The sequence below is a fragment of the Aquarana catesbeiana genome, linkage group LG05 (genome assembly GCF_042186555.1).
Source record: "Aquarana catesbeiana isolate 2022-GZ linkage group LG05, ASM4218655v1, whole genome shotgun sequence".
In the NCBI taxonomy this organism is placed as follows: Eukaryota; Metazoa; Chordata; class Amphibia; order Anura; family Ranidae; genus Aquarana; species Aquarana catesbeiana.
In genome coordinates, this window is record NC_133328.1 from 593904135 (window position 1) to 593926790 (window position 22656).

Consider the following 22656-nt stretch of genomic DNA (forward strand, 5'->3'; position numbering starts at 1 on the left):
TCCCGCACCACACAAGTGTGAACCCAGCCTACACTTGCAAGACAAAAAAAGGACACAACTTTAGTATTTGAGTTTACAAATACTTTAATTAAATGTATATTTATATTTGGCATCCAAAGGAAATTTTAATATTATATGGCCATTTTAAAGAGCAACTTTACAATAACTGATACAGTAGAAACTGTAAATTACATTCATATTTGAGTTCCAAGTTTTCTTACCTGATGTAAACTGTCTAAATATGTGTGCTCCCCTAACTCTTTTTCTGTCTATAGACTCCTATGTACATACTGTATCTGTAAGTTCTCCCCAATGTCTCCTGTTCAAGCTTGCCTGGAGGAGGATTAATAGGTCAGAATAGATTTTCCTGGTTGATTGCTATTGTTTTTCCTGGAGACAAGCTGTGACTGCAATAGGGATTCTATTTCTTCTTTCAAACTGCTAAATAAAATAGCCGGGTAGTAAAGGACAGGTGAAGATAAGCCCCCGAGAAAGGGGGCTTGGGCAAACCACAGATTTGTTTCAAGGAAACACAAATTTATGAGAACATTTATATACGTTTGCCTCATTGGAGTCTCCCAGTTTTGTCATATAGCCCTGGCCAAAAGTTTGAAGAATGACACAAATATTAATTTTCACAAAGTCTGCTGCCTCAGTTTTTATGAAGGAAATTTGCATACACTCCAGAATGTTATGAAGATTGATCAGATGAATTGCAATTAATTGCAATGTCCCTCTTTGCCATGAAATGGAACTTAAAGTGGTTGTTAAGCCACTTATTCAACTTTATACCATCCTGTTTGTTTAATAATCCTATGTGCCCCCTTGTCTGTGTTTTATAAAAAAATCCATTCTTTACCAGTTTTCAAAGTGCCAATCATATGACCCGCCGGTTCTCTTCTCTCTCCATCTGACATCTGCAGAGGGCGGGGCCAAGGATTCCCCGCTGACGTCAGTCGGGAGAGGAGTTGGAGGGGAGGAGGAGGGGAGGAGAGAGGCGGCGGGTTACGTGAGCGGTGATAAAAGCTCTGAAAACTGATAAAGAACAGCTTACTTTTATAAAACACAGACTCAGGGGCACATAGGATTATTAAACAGACAGGATGGTATAAAGTTTGAATGAAACTTCAGCGGGCACTGACACAGAAGCAGACAGGCAGGGAGGGAGGGGTGACAGAGCACAGAGGAGGACAGGAGATCTGTGGATGATGGAGATGCATAAACTGACCATGGTGTCAGGGCTCAGCAGCCATGATATACCGTGGTCTGTTTACAGAAGGGAGGACATAGCCAGGCAGGAACAGCCAGGTTTTTTAGGTGTTACAGAAGGCCAAATTACACAGCACAAGCACTGTGCTGTATAACATGCTTTAAGTGAACAGGATCAATATCTTTTTTTAATAAACGCTTTAATCCCATAAATAAACATTTGCACTGCATTTGTGATGAAGGCTTTAGGGCACCCAAGAAAGTCCAGCAAGTGCTAGGACTGTCTCCTACAGTTGATTCAGCTGTGGGATCGGGGCACCACTAGTGCAGAGCTTGGTCAGGAATGGCAGCAGGCAGGTGTGAGTACATCTGCATGCACAATGAGGCAAAGGCTTTTGGAGGATGGCCTGGTGTCAAGAAGGGCAGCAAAGAAGCCACTTCTCTCCAGAAAAAGGGACAGGCCAATATTCTGCAAAAGGTACAAGGATTGGACTGATGAGGACTGGGGTAAAGTCATTTTCTTTGATGAATCCCCTTTCTGATTGTTTGGGGCATCTGGAAAAAACCTTGTCCTTGAAAAGAAAAGGTGAGCACTACCATCAGTCCTGTGTCATACCAACAGTAAAGCATTCTGAGACCATTCATGTGTGGGGTTGCTTCTTAGTCAAGGGAGTGGGCTCACTCACAATTTTGAGAGAACACAGCCATGAATAAAGAATGGTACAAAAACATCCTCCGAGAGCAACTTCTCCCAACATCCAAGAACAGTTTGGTGATGAACAATGGCTTTTCCAGTATGATGGAGCACCTTGTCAAAAAGCAAAAGTGATAACTAAGTGGCTTGGGGAACAAAACATTGAAATTTTGGGTCTATGGCCAGGAAACTCCCCCAAACTTAATGCCATTGAGAACTTGTGGTCAATCCTAAAGAGGAGGGTGAACCCCCCCCCCCCACACACACACACACGCAAATTCTGTCAAACTCCAAGCAATGAATAAGAAAGAATGGGCTGCCATTAGTCAGGATGTGACCCAAAAGTTGATTGACATCATGTCAGGGCGAATTGCAGAGGTCTTGAAAAAGAAGGGTCAACACTGCAAATATTGACTCTTTGCATAAACTTAATGTAATTGTCAATAAAAGCCTTTGACAGTTATGAAATGCTTGTAATTATACTTCAGTATACCATAGTAACATCTGACAAGAAGATCTAAAAACACTGAAGTAGCAGACTTTGTGAAAATTTATATTTGTATCATTCTCCAAACTTTTGGCCATGGCTGTACAATCATTGATAACATTTCTGGTATTTACAACCTGGCAAACATAAATTTGCCCCCACTTTTGGCAAATGTTAAACAGCAACTGATTTGCGAATAATACAAAGAATACAAAGAATCTTCTGATCCTGGCAAAATACTGACTTTTTCCAGGGGGCCTACATCAGAGTGGAAAAAGAAAACTGGTAAACCTATGAAGAATGTGAGTGGTGGGAAAGGTTTATAAATAGCCCAAGCTAGATGATACATATTAAAAAGGCTTTGCCATATTCTCTCCTTTATAAATAATCCCTCTAGAGTTAAAAATTGTGAACAACTTAACTAGCCTTTAGGAACTTTTTTTTATTTCTGAGGGTTCAACCCTGCGTGCAAATTCAGGGCTGATAATAAAAAGTATTTCATAAATGTCACTGAACAGCTAGCTATTTTGTTCATAATATTTAAAAATGAACCAATTTCAGCGAAGTAAATGATTTTAGATCAGATATGTAATAAAAAAAATCAGCAAAGTTTCATTGACTCTTTTTATAAGTTATAAAACTTTGCCGGAAAATGTCACCAGTGCTTAGAGAATGAATATGCAGAGATAGCATTTTGAATCCAAAGGAGCCACGCTTTTTTATCTTTCATATGGCATGGACTATATAATTAGGAAGCAATTCAGACAGCAATAGCATGGAGGCTGGAGAACAAAGTGACAAGGTATTACACATTACTTTTTTGTTAAGCATTACTAGAACAGCGGTAATTACCTGAAAGAAGAAACTCGGTGTTGCTGTTGATAAGTGTTGCGTTTACCCTTCCTGTGGATACATTGTAGTTGTTTACTGTCAAATTCATTGGCTGATTCTTTCCCTTCAAGTTGTAAAAGCCTTTCCATACATAATTACGAGAAAAGACATCATCTGGAACTGGAAATTGAGAATGTTAGAGCTCAATGTAAGAGCCAGCAAATCTGTAATTTTTCTGTATCTCCTATTAAACAATCAAAGTCAAATAATACTGCTCCAAAGACTAAGGCCTCAAATGTACCTCAGACATTCTGGGTGCCTGCAAGAGTATCTCGTCCACCCTCCCAATCCCAAAGAAGTCTGGGAGATTTGCTTAGTGTTCTGGAGTCCATAGACTGACTGCCACATCTCTAAATACAAATGTAAAACATGGCAAAATGGCCTCATCGGAACTTTATAGACACTTTTTAAACTAAAATTATACTAAAGTCTCAGTTTTTATTGTTAAAAATAACAAACATGTTATACTTACCTGCTCTGTGCAAATCCACTGCCCAGATCCTTCTCTTCTCAGGTCCATCTTCAGTGCTCCTGGCCCCTTCCTCCTATTGAGTGCCCCCACAGTAATCAGCTTTCTATGGAGGCACCCGAGCCGAGCCACAGCTCCCTGTGTCCATGCAGACACAGAGCCGTGGCCTGACCCCTTTTTCTCCTCATTGGCTGACTGACTTTGATTGACAGCAGCGGGAGCCAATGTCGCTGCCCTGCTGTCTCAGCCAATGAGGAGGGCAGTCCTGGGCAGCCAAGACACTCCTACAACATCGCTGGGTCTAGATGGGGCTCAGGTAAGTATTGGGGTGGGGGCAGAGGGAGGCTGCTGCATACAGAAGGCTTTTTACCTTTACACATAGAATGCATTAAGATAAAATTCTGCTACACACAAAAAGTTTTTTATCATAATGCATAGAATGCATTAAGATAAAAAACCTTCGGCCTTTACAACTCCTTTAAGGAAGTTGTCCATTAAAACTGTAACATGTATGGTCAATCTAAAATTTCTAGGAAGATTCTCAACCTCGGTCAAGTTCATCTTAACTGTGTGCCAGCAATGAGTATCTTAGTTCTATTGGATCTACATTTAACCATGAGCAGCCTAAAATAAAGTGTATAACTCTATGTGGAAGTTTGCCTATCTCTTTCTTATTGGTTATGATGCACTTTAACATGTAGATCAATGCTACTCAATGTCCAGAATAATATATCAGCCTTTTTATATTTTTAAAACGCAATTAAAATGTACATCCACAGAAGCATTTCACCAAGCCCTTAATTAAAAATGCTAAAACCACTTGTAGCTAATATTCTACTATCTGCCAAATTGATTATAACCAGACATTGGAAACAAAACCTAGCCCCTAATCCGTCAGAGGTTGCAATTGTTACCCAACAACATTATTTATGTGAAAAATCACTGGCTATGCAATCGAAATCCTCCTGTGCCTTTCAACTTACTTGGTCGCCATGGAAAAACTGGTATACCCCCTAGGCCATAGGGACACCTCTCCCCTTCCCTAAAGCTTGTGCCTTGTCTACAGTACTGTTGATGCCCTAATCTGCTCAATGCCTTGCATTAAATCTCCACATGTGGTATTTGATTTAACTATTACTCTACTAGTATAGTATTAGTATCCATTTATTCTTACTAACTGCTTCGTTCTGTTACCTATAATTAGATGTCGACTCAAGTTACTTCTATGTTTGGCGGCTGTGTCCGCACTAAGAACATTCCTGTTTATTTTTGAAAACCCAATAAATATATTGAAAAAAGTAAATAAATAAATAAAAGCTAAAACCACTATGAGGGGTTCTTATCTATTAGTTTCTGGTTAAGACAGATAATGGAAAAGTGAGGAAATTCTGCCAGTATGTGATTTGCCCTGGGTTGCCTTAGTTCACACATGGAGTGTGATGCATTTCACTGCTTGTGTAGATCTGATCATGATTCCCGGGAGTAGATCGGAACAGATGACAGATGCAGCAAGCAGTGTGATCACGCCTAGATGCGTTCTGTCATTCCGTCTTTATCAATATGCCTACACAAGCGGTGAGAGAGTATCGAGACACATTATACAGTGCAATATGTTTACATAGAATGCGATTGTTTTACATTTTGTTTGTAAGTGCAGAGGGGTAAGGGGGGGTTCTTTTATGGAATAAAATTTTATATGGATTCACGCTATGAGAATTGTTTCCTTCCTTATGTCTGAGCCCACTGGAATGATTATGGCTATGGAGCGGGAGTGAATCACAGGACCAGAGTGTATAAACCAATCTTTGGTAATTCTTTTGAGATATCCTGGCAGACGGCTTCCCGCTAGTGACCGCATGGGCATAACATATCCAAAAGGCTATATTCTGATATAAATCTGGTGAGTGCAACTCCTAAGGGAGCAAAGTCACGTGGTGTGGTGAAGGTGTAATCCCCATACATCTGACGATTTCCAACACGAACTGCTGTTTAAGCACCTCTTAATAGGATCTCCCGCTTTGTTTTTTCTTGGGAACATTTCAGAATATGATTCACTCTCAGCATGTTATACAATAAGAAGCACTGCTTTGCTGGAGGGACTATTTGTTTGGACTTTGTGGCTCATGTTTTATTAAGTTTTTATTATTAGTAGCTTCTAACTGATTTTAATTTTGGAACATTGAATCTATCTAAGTGCTGGATAAGTGACCCTGTTTACTTTAGATTGTCACACCACATGAATGTTAATGTATTGCTGTACCACAAGGATTGCAACCATTTGTATTAATACAACATACTTGTATATCTATACAATGGCCAGCCACTTACTAACATATACACATACATTTTTTTTTACATATCTGAGATGTATGTGTCATAAAACAGAAAGTTAATTGTGTTTCAGTTTTTTTAAACATAATGGGTTTCATTATTTTTACATTTCCGACATTGGGGAAGTTAAATGATGAGCTAATCAATTAGGCCTTTTTGTGAGTAATTAACCTGATCTCTCGTGGAAAAATCTTTTTCACATTTCATGGTGTGTTAGACTTACAGCTTTGCACATGATTTAGTGAATCGTTAGTGAGAGGGAATGGAATTACCTTCCTCAGCTGCCAGAAAGGGATATGGTTAATGAAATTTCAAATCTCATATTAAAGGGGTTTACCAATTTCAAAAAGAAGCAGGAAAATGTCTAAAGCTTGACAGGGGCCTCTGTATTATGCTGCTGATTATCTCTATGTGGCATCTCAGGAAAGCAGCTCTGAGGATGTTGCTGTATTTGGTCCTGATTATCACTGTTTGTAGCAACATAGTGGCAAGCATCATTTTGCCAAAAAAGCAACTTTTGGGCCTTTGGTGACGTGCTTTTGTTTGGTTAAGGTGGGTTTTGCAGGGGAATGCAAAACCCACTTGAAGCAGATAAAATGTAGGTTAGAAGGAGATTGACTGCAGTTTAAATACTCCTGTCAATAAGTTCTGAATGATCTCAGATGCATCTCTAATGTCAAATTGATGTCATCGACACAAGCCCAAAGCCCATCTACACAGGCCCTAAAGTGTTGCACCTTTAGGGCTCGCTCACACCATCTGCAGAGATCTGCATTTTTCTGCAGGACACACAAGAAATGGTTTCCTATGTGTCTCGTTCACACCAAAATGCAAGTGCAATGTCCAGTGCAGAGCTGTGCAGGATTATGCACCATGACTGTAGTTTTCCTCACAGCTCTGCACAGGAACGCAGGTAAATCAGACAGCACCGCTCTGCATTAACCCTGTGTGACAGGAAGTGTCTGTACAGCCCACCTACTTTCCCTCCTGTCGGATGCCAGCTGGGATGAAGCTGCGGCTGCCGCTTGGGTCTGTGATGGTGGAAGGGGGGGGGGGTCATTGCTGACACTGATGGCTGTGACAGATGAAAGGACTCTGATGTTGATAGTAGAAAGAGACAGGTGAGAGGACACTGATGATGGGGGACAAGTGAGAGGACACTAATGATGTGGGACAGGTGAGAGGACACTGATGAAGTCAGACAGGTGAGAGGACACTGATGATGGGGGACAGGTGAGAGGACACTGATGAAGGGAGACAGGTGAGAGGACACTGATGATGGGGGACAGGTGAGAGGACACTGATGAAGGGGACAGGTGAGAGGACACTGATGAAGGGGGCAGATAAGGGGGCACTAATGGTGGGGGACACTGATGATGAGGGACAGATAGGGGGGAGCTAATAGTAGGTGACAGATGAGCGGTCACTAATGGAGGGGGACAGGTTAGGGGGATACTGATGGTGGGGGACAGATGGGGGGCACTAATGGTGATGGGCAGATGAAGGGGACACTAATGCCAGGAGACAGATGAGGCGGGCACTGATGACAGGAGACAGATGAGGTGGAGACTAGTGATGGGGGACACAACAAGGGGGTCCCTGATGAGGATTATCTGATGAGGGGAAAACTGATGTGGGGGCTCTGATGAGGAGTTTTTGATGAAAGGGGGTCACTGATGAGGGAGTCTTTGATGAGGGGGAGATGTTGAGGAGAACCTGATGAGGACTCTCTGATGTGGATACCACTAATGAGGGGGGTGATTATAAGGGGGTGAGGACACAGGATGTCAGTCTGTGCATAAAAAAAGACGTGCATGAAAACTGATGTCATTGTGCATAATAAGTGACTGAATCACGCATGAAAACTGATGTAAACTCATGTCTCTGTAAGTGAAATCTGCGCAGTTTTAGCATCAGTTTTTATGCACGCATGGTATGAACAAACCCTAATAGTGAACCTGTAGTTTTGCAATAAAAGGAAACAACTACTCTTAATAACATATGAATGGAATTTTCAAGGTGCCGCAGATATAATATAAGTATATAAAATACATACATTTTTATATATATGTAGATAAATCAATAAGCGCAGATTATGTTTAGAACAATTTGCGAGTAAATTTATGTTTCACCCCAGGCCTAAAAGTGTTTGTTACCCTAAAAAAAAAAAAAAAAAAAAAAAAGATCCTGTTCCCTTAACCTCCTTGGCGGTAATTCCGAGCGTGACTCGGGTCTGACTTTTACTGTCAGGAGCGGTAACCCCGAGTCACGCTCGGGGTAACATTGCAGAGCATCCAGCGGAGCCCTTACCTTCTCCTGTGTTCCAGCGATGCCCTCCACTGTCCTCGGCTGTGCTCCGCTGTGATCGCCAGCGCGATCACCGCATCTCACTTCCTATTTCCGTTCCCTGCGAGCAGCAGCGGCGCACGGGAGCGGAACTAGGCGGGAAATTCAAAAAGTTCAAAAGTTCAAACACAATAACACACATATAAAAAGAGGTGATACAGTGTAATCTGAGAGGATTACATTGTATCATCTCAGATCTCACTGATACAGTGCCCCTTGCCCCAGTGCCCCTTGCCTCCAATAAAATATTGAGAAGATGGAATCCAAAAAGCGCCATTTCGCTACAAAATCGCCTTTGGAGCAGTTGAATGACAGCGACAGTGACAGCGACACGGAGTTGCTCCCAGAACTCAGCGATGGTGAGTCGTGGGGAGATTTGTCACCTGACACTGATCTGACAAGTGACAGCGGTGACAGCGGTGATGATCCTGCACCTGACATCAGCGATGTGCGCACTTGGCGCCCTATTGAGTGCGATACGGACCAGGTAGCGCCCCCAAGATTTCCCTTCACTGGATCACCTGGGATGAAGGTCGAAGTTGAGCGTGACAACCCTCTGGCATACCTGCAATTATTTCTCACATAGGAGGTAATTGAAAAAATTGTCATAGAGACAAATCGCTACCAACAGCAGCAATCCGCTACGCCGCATGCCAGGTTTTCCCGAAGCAGAAGGTGGGAACCGGTGACTAAAGAGGACATCTGGCTGTTTCTCTGACTCATTATTCTTCACTGGGTGGTGGGGAAACCACGCCAGAAATGGTACTGGACCACCAGCAAGTTACTGGCCACTCCGTTTTTTGGTACTGTGATGTCCGAATACCATTTTTTCCTCATCATGAAATATTTTCACTTCACTAACAATGAAGAGTTTGATGAGGCCACGCATCCTGCGCCCAAGCTAAAAAAAATCTGGGAGGTATGCCAAATTATTGGGAACAATTTCCAGCGGGCCTACGTGCCAGAAAGGGACGTCAGCGTGGATGAGAGTTTGATGGCCTACAAAGGACGCCTAAGCTGGATCCAGTATATTGCATCCAAAAGAGCGTGGTTTGGCATCAAATCATACATGCCCTGCGAGTCATCCACCGGGTACATATGGAACTCGGTCATTTACAGCGGTAAAGGCACGAAGTTCAACCCCAGGTACAGCAACTATGGGATGGCCACATCATCTGTCCTTACACTGCTGGAGCCATTACTGAACCAGGGATGTTGTGTGACCATGGACAATTTCTATACGTCGTCGGAACTGTTTGAGGTTTTGATCCAAAACAAGACTGATGCCTATGGTACAGTTAGGCTTAACAGACGTGACATGCCATCTATGTTTGGCAAGAAAAAAACTAAAACCCGGAGAAATGTTTGCCTGGCAGAAGAGTAAGATGATGGCAATACGTTGGCGAGACAAGAAGGACGTGTGTCTCATGAGTACTGTGCACAATACCTCCACTGCCACGGTCCACACAAAAGGTGGGAAAGATGTGCTGAAGCCACAAGTCGTGATAGACTATAATTGCACTATGGGAGGTGTCGACTGAGCTGATCAGGCAATGACCTTTTATCCGACTATGCGGAAACAGCAGAAAAAATATTACAAAAAGATTTTCAGGCATCTTCTGGAACAATGCCTTTGGAACGCTTACATCTTGTACTGAGCAGGGAGTGACAGGCCTCTTGTTCATGCAGATTTTATCTGGAAGGTGGCTGTGAGGATTTTTGTCAAACACCAGATGCCATCAGTAGATGTGAACAGACCTGGATGACGTGCTGTTGGTGTTGCCAACCCAGAACGCCTAACAGGTCGGCACTTTATGAACTATATACCGCCAACCGCAAAAAAGGCAGCACCTACCAGGATGTGCGTGGTTTGCTGTTCACACAGAGATGACAAGGGAAAAAAAATCAGAAAAGAAAGCAGGTTCTATTGTCCTGATTGTGATGTGGGACTGTGTGCTGTACCTTGCTTCAAAATTTATCACACTCAGGATGTTTATTGAATTTTCTTTGTCTGACAAATTTCTTTAGCTTGTATTACATTATTGAATAAAATTATATTATTTAAAAATTTAAAATCATGATTTTGTGTTTCAAACTTTATCACATCTGGGATGTCTACTAGAGTCTTGTTTGGTCAGGTTTAAGTAAGTAATTACTAAGAATTGCAGGCCTATAATACATAGCATCAAATTTCCATGCAAAATAATTGTACCGCTTTCAGCACAAAATTCCAGACAGAATCATACCGCCAGGGAGGTTAAAGAATTTTATACAGAACACTGTTTGTGCTGTGTCATTTGGCCCCCTGTATAACCTAAAATACCTGGCTGATCCTGCCCGGTTCTGCCCTCCCCCCTGTAAACTGACCATGGTTTATTATGGCTGCTGAGCCCTGACACCGTGGTCAGTTTATGTGCCTCTGCCATCTGCAGGCCTGCTCTGTCCTTCTCTTCCCCCTCCCTCCCTGCCTGTCAGCTCGAGACAGTGCCCGTCCCTCCCCTCCTGCTGCTTTAAAAACTATCTATTCATGCCATCCCCTCTGTTATATTACAATATGTGTCCCAGTGTCTGATCTATTGCAGATTTGTACCTTTTATCAGAGAGTCTCCCGGCGCTCACATGACCGATCGGCTCTCTCCTCCCCTCCTCCCCTTCTAGAGAAGAGAGCCAAGGAGTCATGTGAGCTCTGGGAGATGCTCTGATATGAATGGTGTAACAATAAACATTATTGATGTTACAAATGTTTGCAATCCATTGTATTGCTTTACTCTGTCCATTTGACTTTACTCATCAGTTTTCTCCACAAATACTATCAATATCCATTGTCTGCAAACAATGGGTTCTAGGAATGATGTAGACCCTCTACGTAGGTTTGAGTTATGTGTATTGCACCATTCTTGCAACTACCTTGAAAACAATAGAGGAAACCAGCAGGTATACTAATCCTAAACTATGCAATCGTACACATTTCTATGGAGCAGTGACATGGGGATTAATAAAAAATACAATTTGTTGCTTACCATTTAACTTTGGACTTGGAGTTCCTATAACCGGTTTGGTTTTATTTTCAAATGGTTTAGAACCAGCTGCAAATAAACATGAGATTCATGGTTAAATAAGTTATTAACATTTTAGGTGTTAACATTATTATTATTATTATTATTATTATTATTATTATTCTTATTCTTATTCTTATTATTATTATTATTTAAGAAGGGATAGATTAAGAGTGCTCCTCTGTATATGGACAGGTAAAATAACTATTCAAAATGGATGCACTCAAGTGGATGTAAAATGTAAGTGTAATATTATTCTGGATGCTGACAGACTCAGCAGAATAGGCCTTCATTGAAGCAAATCTGTTGCAGCAAGGATCACACTTCTACCAGTACTTTAAAGATAAAGGTCATATGTACCTACTGATGTTTTAACATGTTCAAAAAAGATGCTCTTGAAGTGCCTTCCTTGTTATCAGACAAGAATTTGGATAGCGCAAGTATTTGCTATCCAAATTCTCAGTTCTCATTTACAAAATATGCCCCATTTGGTTCCAGTCCACAAGCAGTTGGTCACATACATACAGGCAATAATCCATAGTTTTTTAATTGATTTTCATTTATTGCAATTTGTAAACATATAATTTAAGTTCTCTATTTTTTGTGTTTTTTCCCTAATCATGTTTGTTTGTGCATCAAATGTATAATAATCATAAATTAATCTTCACAGGGGGGCACCCAATGTCTACTGAGGGCCACACCCACTTAATTATATAAAAAAGATTATAGCACTAAGGTGTTTAAAGTGTAAGGTCACATGCAGTAATGTTTTCCCAAATCTCCCTATGCAATACCATATGCTATCAACGGTACATACCGATAATCAGCCTGTTTTAAATGGTGTACACACGCCATTACACATCTAACGCCCTCCTCTAGTTAGACTGCTAGGTTCAATTTTGTTTTTGGCTCCACTGTAGAGAGTGGATCAGTAATTGATTGTTTTGGTCTGAGGGCTTGATTCCTCCCACCTGCCTTTGAAAGAAGCTTTCAGAATATAAGGCAGGGAGATTCAAATGATCAGTTGAATATTTATCATGCCCCAGGCATCCAGAATGTGGCTGGGGAAGTGATAAATATTTAGGAAGCCTGGCCAGAATGTTTTTTACTCATCAGGGAGGGTTCCAGTCCTCCTGGGGCTGTTGCTCCTAGTAGAAAAATACTAAGGCAAGAGACCGCAGTTTTGGACCCAGCAGCTGATAGGCCGAGGGCCTGGAGAAGATTGCCAAACAATTACGCATGCTGGAGGGAACTGTCTTTAAGTTCTGGCCTGGAGAAGGGTCTTGTTATCTACCTCACTGTGGATCTACCTCAGGATGGGTGGCAGACAGCTCCAGGAAAACTGTGGGAAAAGACCTAGCTGGGGACTATTAGTTGTGCAAGTGCCAGAAAGGAATTAAGTACCAAAGGTTGCTATATGGACTGCTGCTGTAGGGTCCTAGATACGTTTGTGCTCATAAGTGTACACACCCTGGCAAAATGAATGATTTCTTGCCCATTTTTCAGAGAATATGAATGATAACAAAAAACTTTTCTTTCACTCATGGTTAGTGTTTGGCTGAAGCCATTTATTATGAAACAACTGTGTTTACTCTTTTTAAATCATAATGACAACAGAAACTACCTAAATGACCCTGATCAAAAGTTTACACACCCCAGTTCTTAATACTGTGTATTGCCCCCTTTAACATCAATGACAGCTTAAAGTCTTTTGTGGTATTTGTGGATGAGGCTCTTTATCTTCTCGGATGGTAAAGCTGCCCATTCCTCTTGGCAAAAAGCCTCCAGTTCCTGTAAATTCTTGGGCCGTCTTGCATGAAATGCACATTTGAGATCTCCCCAGAGTGGCTCAATGATATTGAGGTCAGGAGACTGAGATGGCCACTCCAGAACCTTCACTTTATTCTGCTGTAGCCAATGACATGTCGACTTGGCCTTGTGTTTTGGATCATTGTCATGTTGGAATGTCCAAGTACGTCCCATGCGCAGCTTCCTGGCTGATGAATGCAAATGTTTCTCCAGTATTTTTTGATAACATACTGCATTCATCTTGCCATACATTTTGACCAAATTTCCTGTGCCTTTGTAGCTCACACATCCCCAAAACATCAGTGATCCACCTCTGTGCTTCACAGAAGAATTGGTATACCTTTCATCACAGGCCTTGTTGACTCCTCTCCAAATATAGTGTTTATGGCTGTGGCCAAAAAGCTAAATTTTAGTCTCATCACTTCAAATGACTTTGTGCCAGAGGGTTTGAGGCTTGTCTTTGTGCTGTTTGGTGTATTGTAAGCGGGATATTTTGTGCCATTTGTGTAGTAATGGCTTTCTTCTGGCGACTCGACCATGCAGCCAATCTTTCTTTAAGTGCCTCCTTATTGTGCACCTTGAAACAGCCACACCACATGTTTTCAGAGTCCTGTATTTTACCTAAAGTTATTTGTGGGTTTTTCTTTGCATCCTGAACAATTTTCTGGCATTTGAGGCTGAAATTTTAGTTGGCCTACCTGACCGTGGTTAGGTTTCAACAGAACCCCTAATTTTTCACTTCTTGATTAGAGTTTGAACATTGCTGATTGGCATTCTCAATTCCTTGGATACCTTTTTATATCCATTTCCTGTTTTATACAATTCAACTACCTTGTCCCGCAGATTGTTTGACAATTCTTTTGCTTTCCCCATGACTCACAATCCAAAAACATCAGTGCAGCACTGGATGAAAGATGCAAGGGTCTGTCAGGAGTCCAGAAACTTATTGACCTTTTATACACACACACTAATTATGAGCAAACAGATCACAGGTGAGGATGGTTATCTTTAATAACCTTTCAAACCCCTTTGTGTCCACTTGTGTGCATGTTATCAGGCCAAAATCACCAGGGTATGTAAACTTTTGATCAGGGTCATTTGGGTAGTTTCTGTTGTCATTGTGATTTAAAAAGAGTAAACACATTTGATTAATAATAAATGGCTTCAGCCAAACACTAACCGTGAGTGAAAAAAATGTTTTTGTGTTATTTATATTTTCTGAAAAATGGCCAAGAAATCATAAATTCTGCCAGGGTATGTAAACGTATGAGCACAACTGTAAACTGGCCATTTTCTGTTACCTCCAGAAAATCTGCTATTGGAAGATTAGAGAGCCGTTTGTCCTCCTTTTGTTGCTACTGATTGGTTTGGAGTATCTTGTGACCCTAAACCATTCTCCTGTTGGAGTTTTTTAGCAAAAAATACTAAAAACATATCCCCTAGACTGAGCCTGAATTGTAGGTGTGTGTAGGACTGAGCTTGTGTGACTGGCATGGTAGCCTTTGTACTATTTTATGAGACCTGAGCACATTCTCTGCGGAGCCTTCGAGGGTAGTGTGGGTGTTGGGGGGGTCTTTTAACAGTTTGAAGCTTTTCTAAACTTAAGACCAAAAATGTAAGATGTTTTTGCTTTCTTTTCAGCTCACAAGAAGTGACAAGGACGCTACATTTCTGGCATGATCAACAAGAATTTTCTGACTTGTTGAAAGGGTTCTTCCCGTGAAAAATTAAATGCAATCCCCTCACCAAAGGACTGGTGAGCTGCAATATATTATCTCTTTGTTTTTGGGTTTAGATACATTTTAAAGAAGATCTCCATTAAATACATATGCCAAGGAAATTGAGAAGCCCCCAAAGACTTATGTCCCGTACACATGGTCGGATTTTCCGAGGGAAAATGTTCGATGGGAGCTTGTTGTCAGAAATTCCGACCGTGTGTAGGCTCCATCGGACATTTTACATCGCAATTTCCATCACACAAAATTTGAGATCTGGATCTCAAATTTTCCGACAACAAAATCCGTTGTCGTAAATTCCGATCGTGTGTACACAATTCAGATGCACAAAGTTACACGCATGCTCGGAATGAAGCAGAAGAGCCACACTGGCTATTGAACTTCATTTTTCTCGGCTCTTCATACGTGTTGTACATCACCACGTTCTTGACGTTCAGAATTTCCAACAAGATTTGTGTGACCGTGTGTATGCAAGACAAGTTTGAGCCAACATCCGTCGGAAAAAATCCATGGATTTTGTTGTCGGAATGTCCGATCGTGTGTACCGGGCATTACACTGCAGCAACTAATTCAATAAAAATAAATTAAAAAAGCAAGAACAGGAAGCAGAGACCACATTGTCTGAAACCACTGAGCTAAAGCTACTGCTGTCATCCAGGAACAGATTTCAAACATCCCTATCTTGTAAAGAACAACCTGGAGGTTAGAGCAATTAACACATTCCATTGACCTCTTTCTAGCTGCTTAGACATCTCCTGGAGTTCTTTACCATTATAATAACAATTGCAACTTAAATATGATTATGGAAAAAAGGCGCCTTCAATTCATGTACTGAGCTGCAAAGTTACATAAGGAAGTGACACTTTTACATTCTGATTTATGAGTGTTTGTAATAATTATGCTTAATGTAAAATATAAAAAAAAATCCAAATATCAAATATAATAAAATAACTTGATTACATAGAGCATTCTTCGTTATTCCTCTCTCAAGGAAAAATGTGAAAAAATATTTTTAAAAATAAAACATTTTTCTTGTAGTTCTTTTTTTTCTACCAAGCAGGAATAATTCAAATTTCCGGAGACAAGTAATATTACATTACCTGTGCAAACGGGAACTTTTCCGCTCCATGTGTTATCTGGCTGGCATATTCTGTGCTCGGTGCCTCCTGAGAGAAGATATCCTGGCTGGCAAGTGTAAATTAATGTATAACCCAGTGACGGAAGATCTATTCCAACCACATTTGAATGTAATGGAGACTCTGGCTGCTTGCAGCTGTGGGCTGTAAGACAAAAAAATAGCAACTGATAGAGCATGAAAACTCATTACTATCATTTATGAATGGTGTGACAATAGGACTGTACCGGCTGGAAAATAATTCTATTATTGACATACAACATGTAATTCAACTACGAGATGATACATTATATTATTATGTGTAGGTGCCTTTTTTATTAAAAGTGTATTTCTACCCTGTGTAGGTTTTCAGAAATACATTTTGCATAAACATACATTTGAAGTGGCTGTAAACCTCAGACATGAAATAGGAACAAAGCATATACCTCTATAGTGTGTACTTGTCTCGGTTAAGAGCACTAAGTGTAATTTCTGTCTGCTGCTTTGTTCCTCTAATATCAGCATGAGTCACTTCTGACAAATCTTCCTGACACCAAAAGAAAAATAGTGAGACGGGGAGAGGCAGCCAGCACACAGCCTCTGTCTGACAGCCTCAACTCTATTCCCATGTGAAGGGGGGAGGGTCCCTTCCCTTTCCTTCCAATCAGCTGTAATTTCAGCTGTCCACCCCCTGTTTTCTGAAGGCTCAGACAAGCTTTACAAATTCTGGGCTTTGGAAGAGAAGTCTGCAGATTAAAATTTTATATTATTTTATATTATTTTATTTTTTATTTTTATTTTTTATGGAGAGGGAGAATTGTTCTTCTATAAAAGCATGATATCACAGGTTCATTTTTAAAGGTCATGGAATGCCAAACAAATTGATAATGAATAGTGTAGGTAAATTAATGGGTTTATAAGTAAATCCTAGTATTTCCTGTAATATAGGTACACTATATGGTTAATACCGTAGTTTGTAGACATTAGCTTTTTGGATATTCTATTCCAAAACCAAGGGAATGAAAGTAAAACTATGGTCTCCTATTAAATATACAATATATGTATAGCAGCATTTAATTGCATGTGCAACTGCATTTATCAGGTTATGTTAGTCCCCTGCAGTCTTACGTCCCACAAATACTTGATCCTGCCAGTGAAGCTCACCTAATGCAGCTTCTACAAATTAGGTATCAACAATGCTGCACTACTCCTGAATTCAGGGCAGAGATGTCACTTGCATGTGTGCGTACTTGCACTACATTGAGATGAGAAGATGTTGCAAGAATGTTGCTATATTGTCACTGCTGATTCACAAGCCTGTAGCTTGGAAATCAGCACTTGGCCACACTTATGCCACGTACACACGAGCGGACTTTTCGACCGGATTGGTCCGACAGACTATCCAATGGACTTTCGACGGACTTCCAACGGACTTTCCGAATGAACGGACTTGCCTACACACGATCACAACAAAGTCCGACGGATTCGTACGTGATGACGTATGACCGGACTAAAATAAGGAAGTTGATAGCCAGTAGCCAATAGCTGCCCTAGAATAAGAACTGGGTCCAGTGGAGTTCCGACGTAAAGATTTGAAACATGTTCCAAATCTAAAGTCCGTCAGATTTTCGACCAAAAAAGTCTGCTGCAGGTCCGATGAAGCCCACACATGGTCAAATTGTCCGCCGGACTTGGTCCGTCGGACCAATCCGGTCGAAAAGTCTGCTCATGTGTACGCGGCATTAGTCCTGTCCACTGCTTCATGGATTGACAGCACTGCCTATGTTGCCCCACTGTTAGCTGCAGTATCTAGGAGGGGGACCATATAAGATTAGTCTCCGCCGGACTTGGTCCGTCTGACCAATCCGGTCGAAAAGTCTGCTCGTGTGTACACGGAATTAGTCCTGTCCACTGCTTCATGGATTGACAGCACTGCCTATGTTGCCCCACTGTTAGCTACAGTATCTGGGAGGGGGACTATGTAAGATTAATCTCCATTGGTGAAGATAAAAGAGCTTTTTTTGTTTATTTTATGAAGATTATGCATCACATAGTAACTTGGTTTGGGACATGGTAAAACTGTAATATAGGAGCCCTTCATTGTACTTAATATGGAACCCTTCTTTACTGCTACAACAGCCTCAACTCTTCTGGGAAGTTAACTACAAGATTTTAGAGTGCGTGTCTGGGAATATGTGCCCATCTACCAAAACTGTTAGATCAGTTACTAATGTTAGATGAGAAGATCTGAGAAGATCTGAATTGCCGCTGGTGTTCCAATTCATTCGAAAGGTATTAAGTAGGGTTGAACTCCATCCCAAACACCATCCACCATCTCCAATCAAACCATACTTTTAAAGATCTAGCTTTGTGCACAGGAAACCTGTTATGCTAAAACACAAGGATCTTCAACAAACTGTTACAAAAAAATAGGAATGGAAGTGCAACACCACTGCTAAGAGGTCCAGATTCAACCGTATTCCAATAAAAATCAGAAGGAAGATCCAAAAAGTAGCCAGCATGTTTGGGGGTCCAAAGGTGACTCTTTCACCAGGCCTTGATTGAACACAATGTGAAATGTAGCTGCCAAACCAGCTGCTGGCAACACCTGTGCTTGTAATCACTCTGGAAGAAATACTATTAAAATTCCAGTACACTTCTACTCTACTTACGTTTTTTTCAAGCCCTGATAAAAAGAGGGCTGATGAACCCCCCAAAACACACGGATACTTTTTTCTCTGACTTTTACTAAAATGAAGTTGTATGCCGTGGTGGCCAACGGTACTTTTAGTTTATCAATCAATCAACAGGACCATGTGAATAAATAATGGGAGTGTGTGGAGTCCTGCACTACCTCACTGTTTTTAAATTGTAACAGTGGGTGCAGGAAGAATATGATCTGATCACTGTCACAGAGAGGGGGGGATCAGGGAGGGAGGAGGCAGGAGCTGGAACATGTTACATGTTCCACCCTAAATATGGGTGGAACATGTAACATGTTCCAAAGGTGAACTTATCCTTTAATTTATCTCAGTAAACCGGGGTCAGAGTTTTGAGAATATACAAACATAACAAGATTTTGTGTATGTAAAGAGGAAGGGCATATGTGACCATACAACACAATTACAAATATTATGAAACTTACGAATGCACTCAGTGGGCATGCCGCTCCAGGTGAGATCAGGAAGACATGTACGGCTGGTGGATCCATGCAGTAGATAGCTTTTCTTGCAAGAGAACTGAACAACTCTTCCCACCTTATTAATAATGAAAAACAAGAGCACACAAATAATTAGATTTTATATTGATTTTATATTTTGTGTACTATGTTCAGTACTACAAAAATGTCTATATATATATATATTATTGTGGTCAAGTGAATAAAAAATATTACATATAAATATTTTTCATACAGCACCTGCAGTCTTTTTACAATACATACCCTGTAAAAAGTTTCTTCCCGTTAGGTAGTTACTGTGCTAAAAATAGGCCTGATTGACTCAAAGATGGAACCCCCCACCCCTCTGCTAGAAAAGACTGCAACCTCTTAAAGCGGAGGTCTGCCCACCGCTGCAAAAATTAAAAGCCAGCAGCTACACATACTGCAGCTGCTGGCTTTTATTAATAGTAAACTTACCTGTCCTGGAGTCTAGCGATGTCGGCACCACAGCTGATGTTTCCATCAGCTGTCAGGTGCTGCCGCTGCTATTGCGGGTAAGGAAAATCAGCAGTGTAGCCTTAGGGCTTCACGTCGGGAACCCTACTGTGCATGCGCGAGGCTCCGCTCCTCTCTCCTATTGGCCCGGCTGCAGGGGAAAGAGGAGGGAGGAGGAGGGAGCTGAGCGGTGACATCAACAGCCGCGACTGTGGCTCCCAGAAATGGGAACAGGATACCTGTCAAAGACAGGTATCCACTCCCCTCTCCCCGAAAGGTGCCAAATGTGGCACTGGAGGGGGGAGGAGACAAATGAGCTTTGGGTGGAACTCCCCTTTAATTACTGCATGAAGACAAAATGCCAGAGAGTATAAAGGTAGTTCTGGGCTTTCTTAGAATGTCCAACATGTTTTGTTTTTTTTGTCATAAATGCATCTTGTTATAAAAGTTTATTTGTAAAGTAATAATAATAATAATAATAATAATAATAATAATAATAATAATAATAATAATACTTGTAAACTTTAAAAACATAATAATAGTTTATCTTTAAAGTGTATCTAACCCAGGCTTTTTTTTTTCTTTACTTTTACCTTGTGATCCGGCTACGCAGATAGCAAGCAACTGAGCTGCAAGTTTGAAAATGACTTGCTAAGCTATTGCTAGACTTGCCAGGCTTCACAAGTTTGTATCACAATTCCAGCAAATCCACATTCCAGATCAACTTTCTTTGCAAACATTCTGCAAGTCTGTTGCAAGTCTTGGTAATGTTGTGCAATAATCATCCCACCACAGGGGTCACTGTGGCTTGCAGAGCTCTTGTTGTAGACTCACCCCTGCAACAGTGCTTTTGCTATAGACTTGCCACACAAATTTGCTACAAATTGGAAAAGTGTCAACTAGAACTTTTGCTTCAAGTGCTCTGTAAATGTACAAATTGCCAGTGAAAATGTGCAGCAAGTTAACAAGACTTGCAATTCAACATTACCACACATTTGTGGTCAGTTATCTTTGCTATCTGGGCAGTAACACACATTCTATCCTAGGGTGACAATGCTCACACACTGTACTATATCTCTGGAGAAGCATTATTATCATGCTACTACAGAACTACAGAATCCCTCTCCCTCTCTTCATCTCCATAACATTGTGACAGGTGTTCTGTGGTATGCCTACTGTAGTTAAGTAGGCAGGGTTAATAATATTGCTTGAGCTTTCAGTACAACAGACACAGAGACCACATGACAGTATGAGTAAATTGGATTATGGCCAGATCAACAAACAATTTTCTGTACTTGCAGCAGGGGCGCCACCCCCCAATCCATGCGCCTGTCCTCAAATCTACATGCAGGGTGCCAGACACATGGATTCCAATGGGCTTCAAAAAGGGTGGGATCGGGCCGCAGAGCACTGGTGAGCTCGAGCAATGGGGGGGGGGGGGGGACTTGAGCAATGGGGGGAGGATTAGTGTGGGATGGTGGGCTGGCAGGCTGGAGCAAAGGGGGGGTGTCTGTGGTCAGGTCTGTCTGCCGCCCCCCCCAACCGATGGAGCACCAGCCACCCCTGACTTGCAGAATTTATAAAGAGATAAAACATGATTATGTTCATATATTACAGGGATGTACTAAGTATTTTTATTTTATTCTTTTTTAAATATACACCTAATGTATTATATTACAAAAGTTGGTAATTGCTTTACTCTCATACAAATGGAATAGAGCAATATATAGTAAACTTTCCCTAGTAATCAACATGAATCTTACTGACTGATTTGAACTAATGAGAGGTGAAATCTCACTGTGCTCTATGGGTTTTACTTCATTGCTCTATTCTCAGTTTTATAATAATTATAAAAAGAGAAATAAAAGAGAAAACCAAGGAACAGAATATAGAGCAATGGTTTTGGTTAAAAAGACATATTAAAGTGACCCTGTCACCAACTTAAAAAATGCTGTCAAATACACAGAAAGTATTTAAAAAAGCTTAAATGCAGCATTTTGTCTTTCCATAAACAATTTTTGGTGACTTGCCCTTGCATGCCATAGCCCTCTCCTCTTTTGACAGTGCTGATTACTATCTCTGCTGATCCAGGTCCTCTGCCCTGACATCACCTCCTTATATAACCTTTTATGTAACAGCTGGGGATGAGTAAAAGGGAGTGACAGTCCACTGGGGTTGCTCACATCCAAGATGGTGGCACCCAACAGCAGTCTCAGGGCTTTTAGATATCTACACAATATAGGCTTTTACAGGTAAATGGCATGCCTAAAATACAATAAATGCATACATAATCTTAGGGGAAGATTGTTGTTGAAATAAATGGTTTGGCGACAGAGTCTCTTTAATATATATTTTATAGCTATAGAAAAAAGCAACACAAACCTGATAGCCATATGTGTTATTTTGGAATCCATGACGAGGTGTGCCTGGGTTGTCACAAGATGTCCACGTGGGCTCTTAGAAACAGAAAGCCATGAACATGTAAGAAAAACCGCAATACCAAATCTTTCTTTTTTTTTATTGAAGATGCATAATCTAAAGTAAAAGTCATAGATTATTTTTATCTAGCATCAGGAAACAGAGATTCATCTTCTATCCTGAGGTTAAAAAGAACAATTTGCTCAAATTCGTTTTCTGTACATGTTAGACACTGAAAAGCCCTCTTAGATTTTTGTTCCCACCAGTCACTTCTTACCTCTTTTATGTTATGTAGCTCTTGAATTCATCACATGCTGAAAGAGAAGCCCCTGGTAGATACCATTTTATCTAAAGTACCCCCAGTATATTACCTAGTATGTTTGAACATGTTTCTAAGAGACCCTCTAAAGAAATATACCTACAAAGCCTGCTTCAAATAAA

At 41.0% G+C, this 22656-nt stretch overlaps 1 protein-coding gene across 1 annotated transcript in view; it reads right to left on the minus strand.

Annotated features, from left to right (window-relative positions):
* Nucleotides 1-22656, minus strand: part of CSMD3 (CUB and Sushi multiple domains 3) — a 1635173-nt gene that overhangs the window by 20756 nt on the left and 1591761 nt on the right. Inside the window, exons 63-67 of the mRNA XM_073632169.1 lie at nt 22180-22253; nt 19288-19399; nt 16129-16308; nt 11448-11513; nt 3243-3401 (exon numbers count right to left, since the gene is read on the minus strand). Of these exons, the coding sequence (XP_073488270.1) occupies nt 3243-3401; nt 11448-11513; nt 16129-16308; nt 19288-19399; nt 22180-22253 (591 nt within the window). The remainder of the gene's footprint in view (nt 1-3242; nt 3402-11447; nt 11514-16128; nt 16309-19287; nt 19400-22179; nt 22254-22656) is intronic.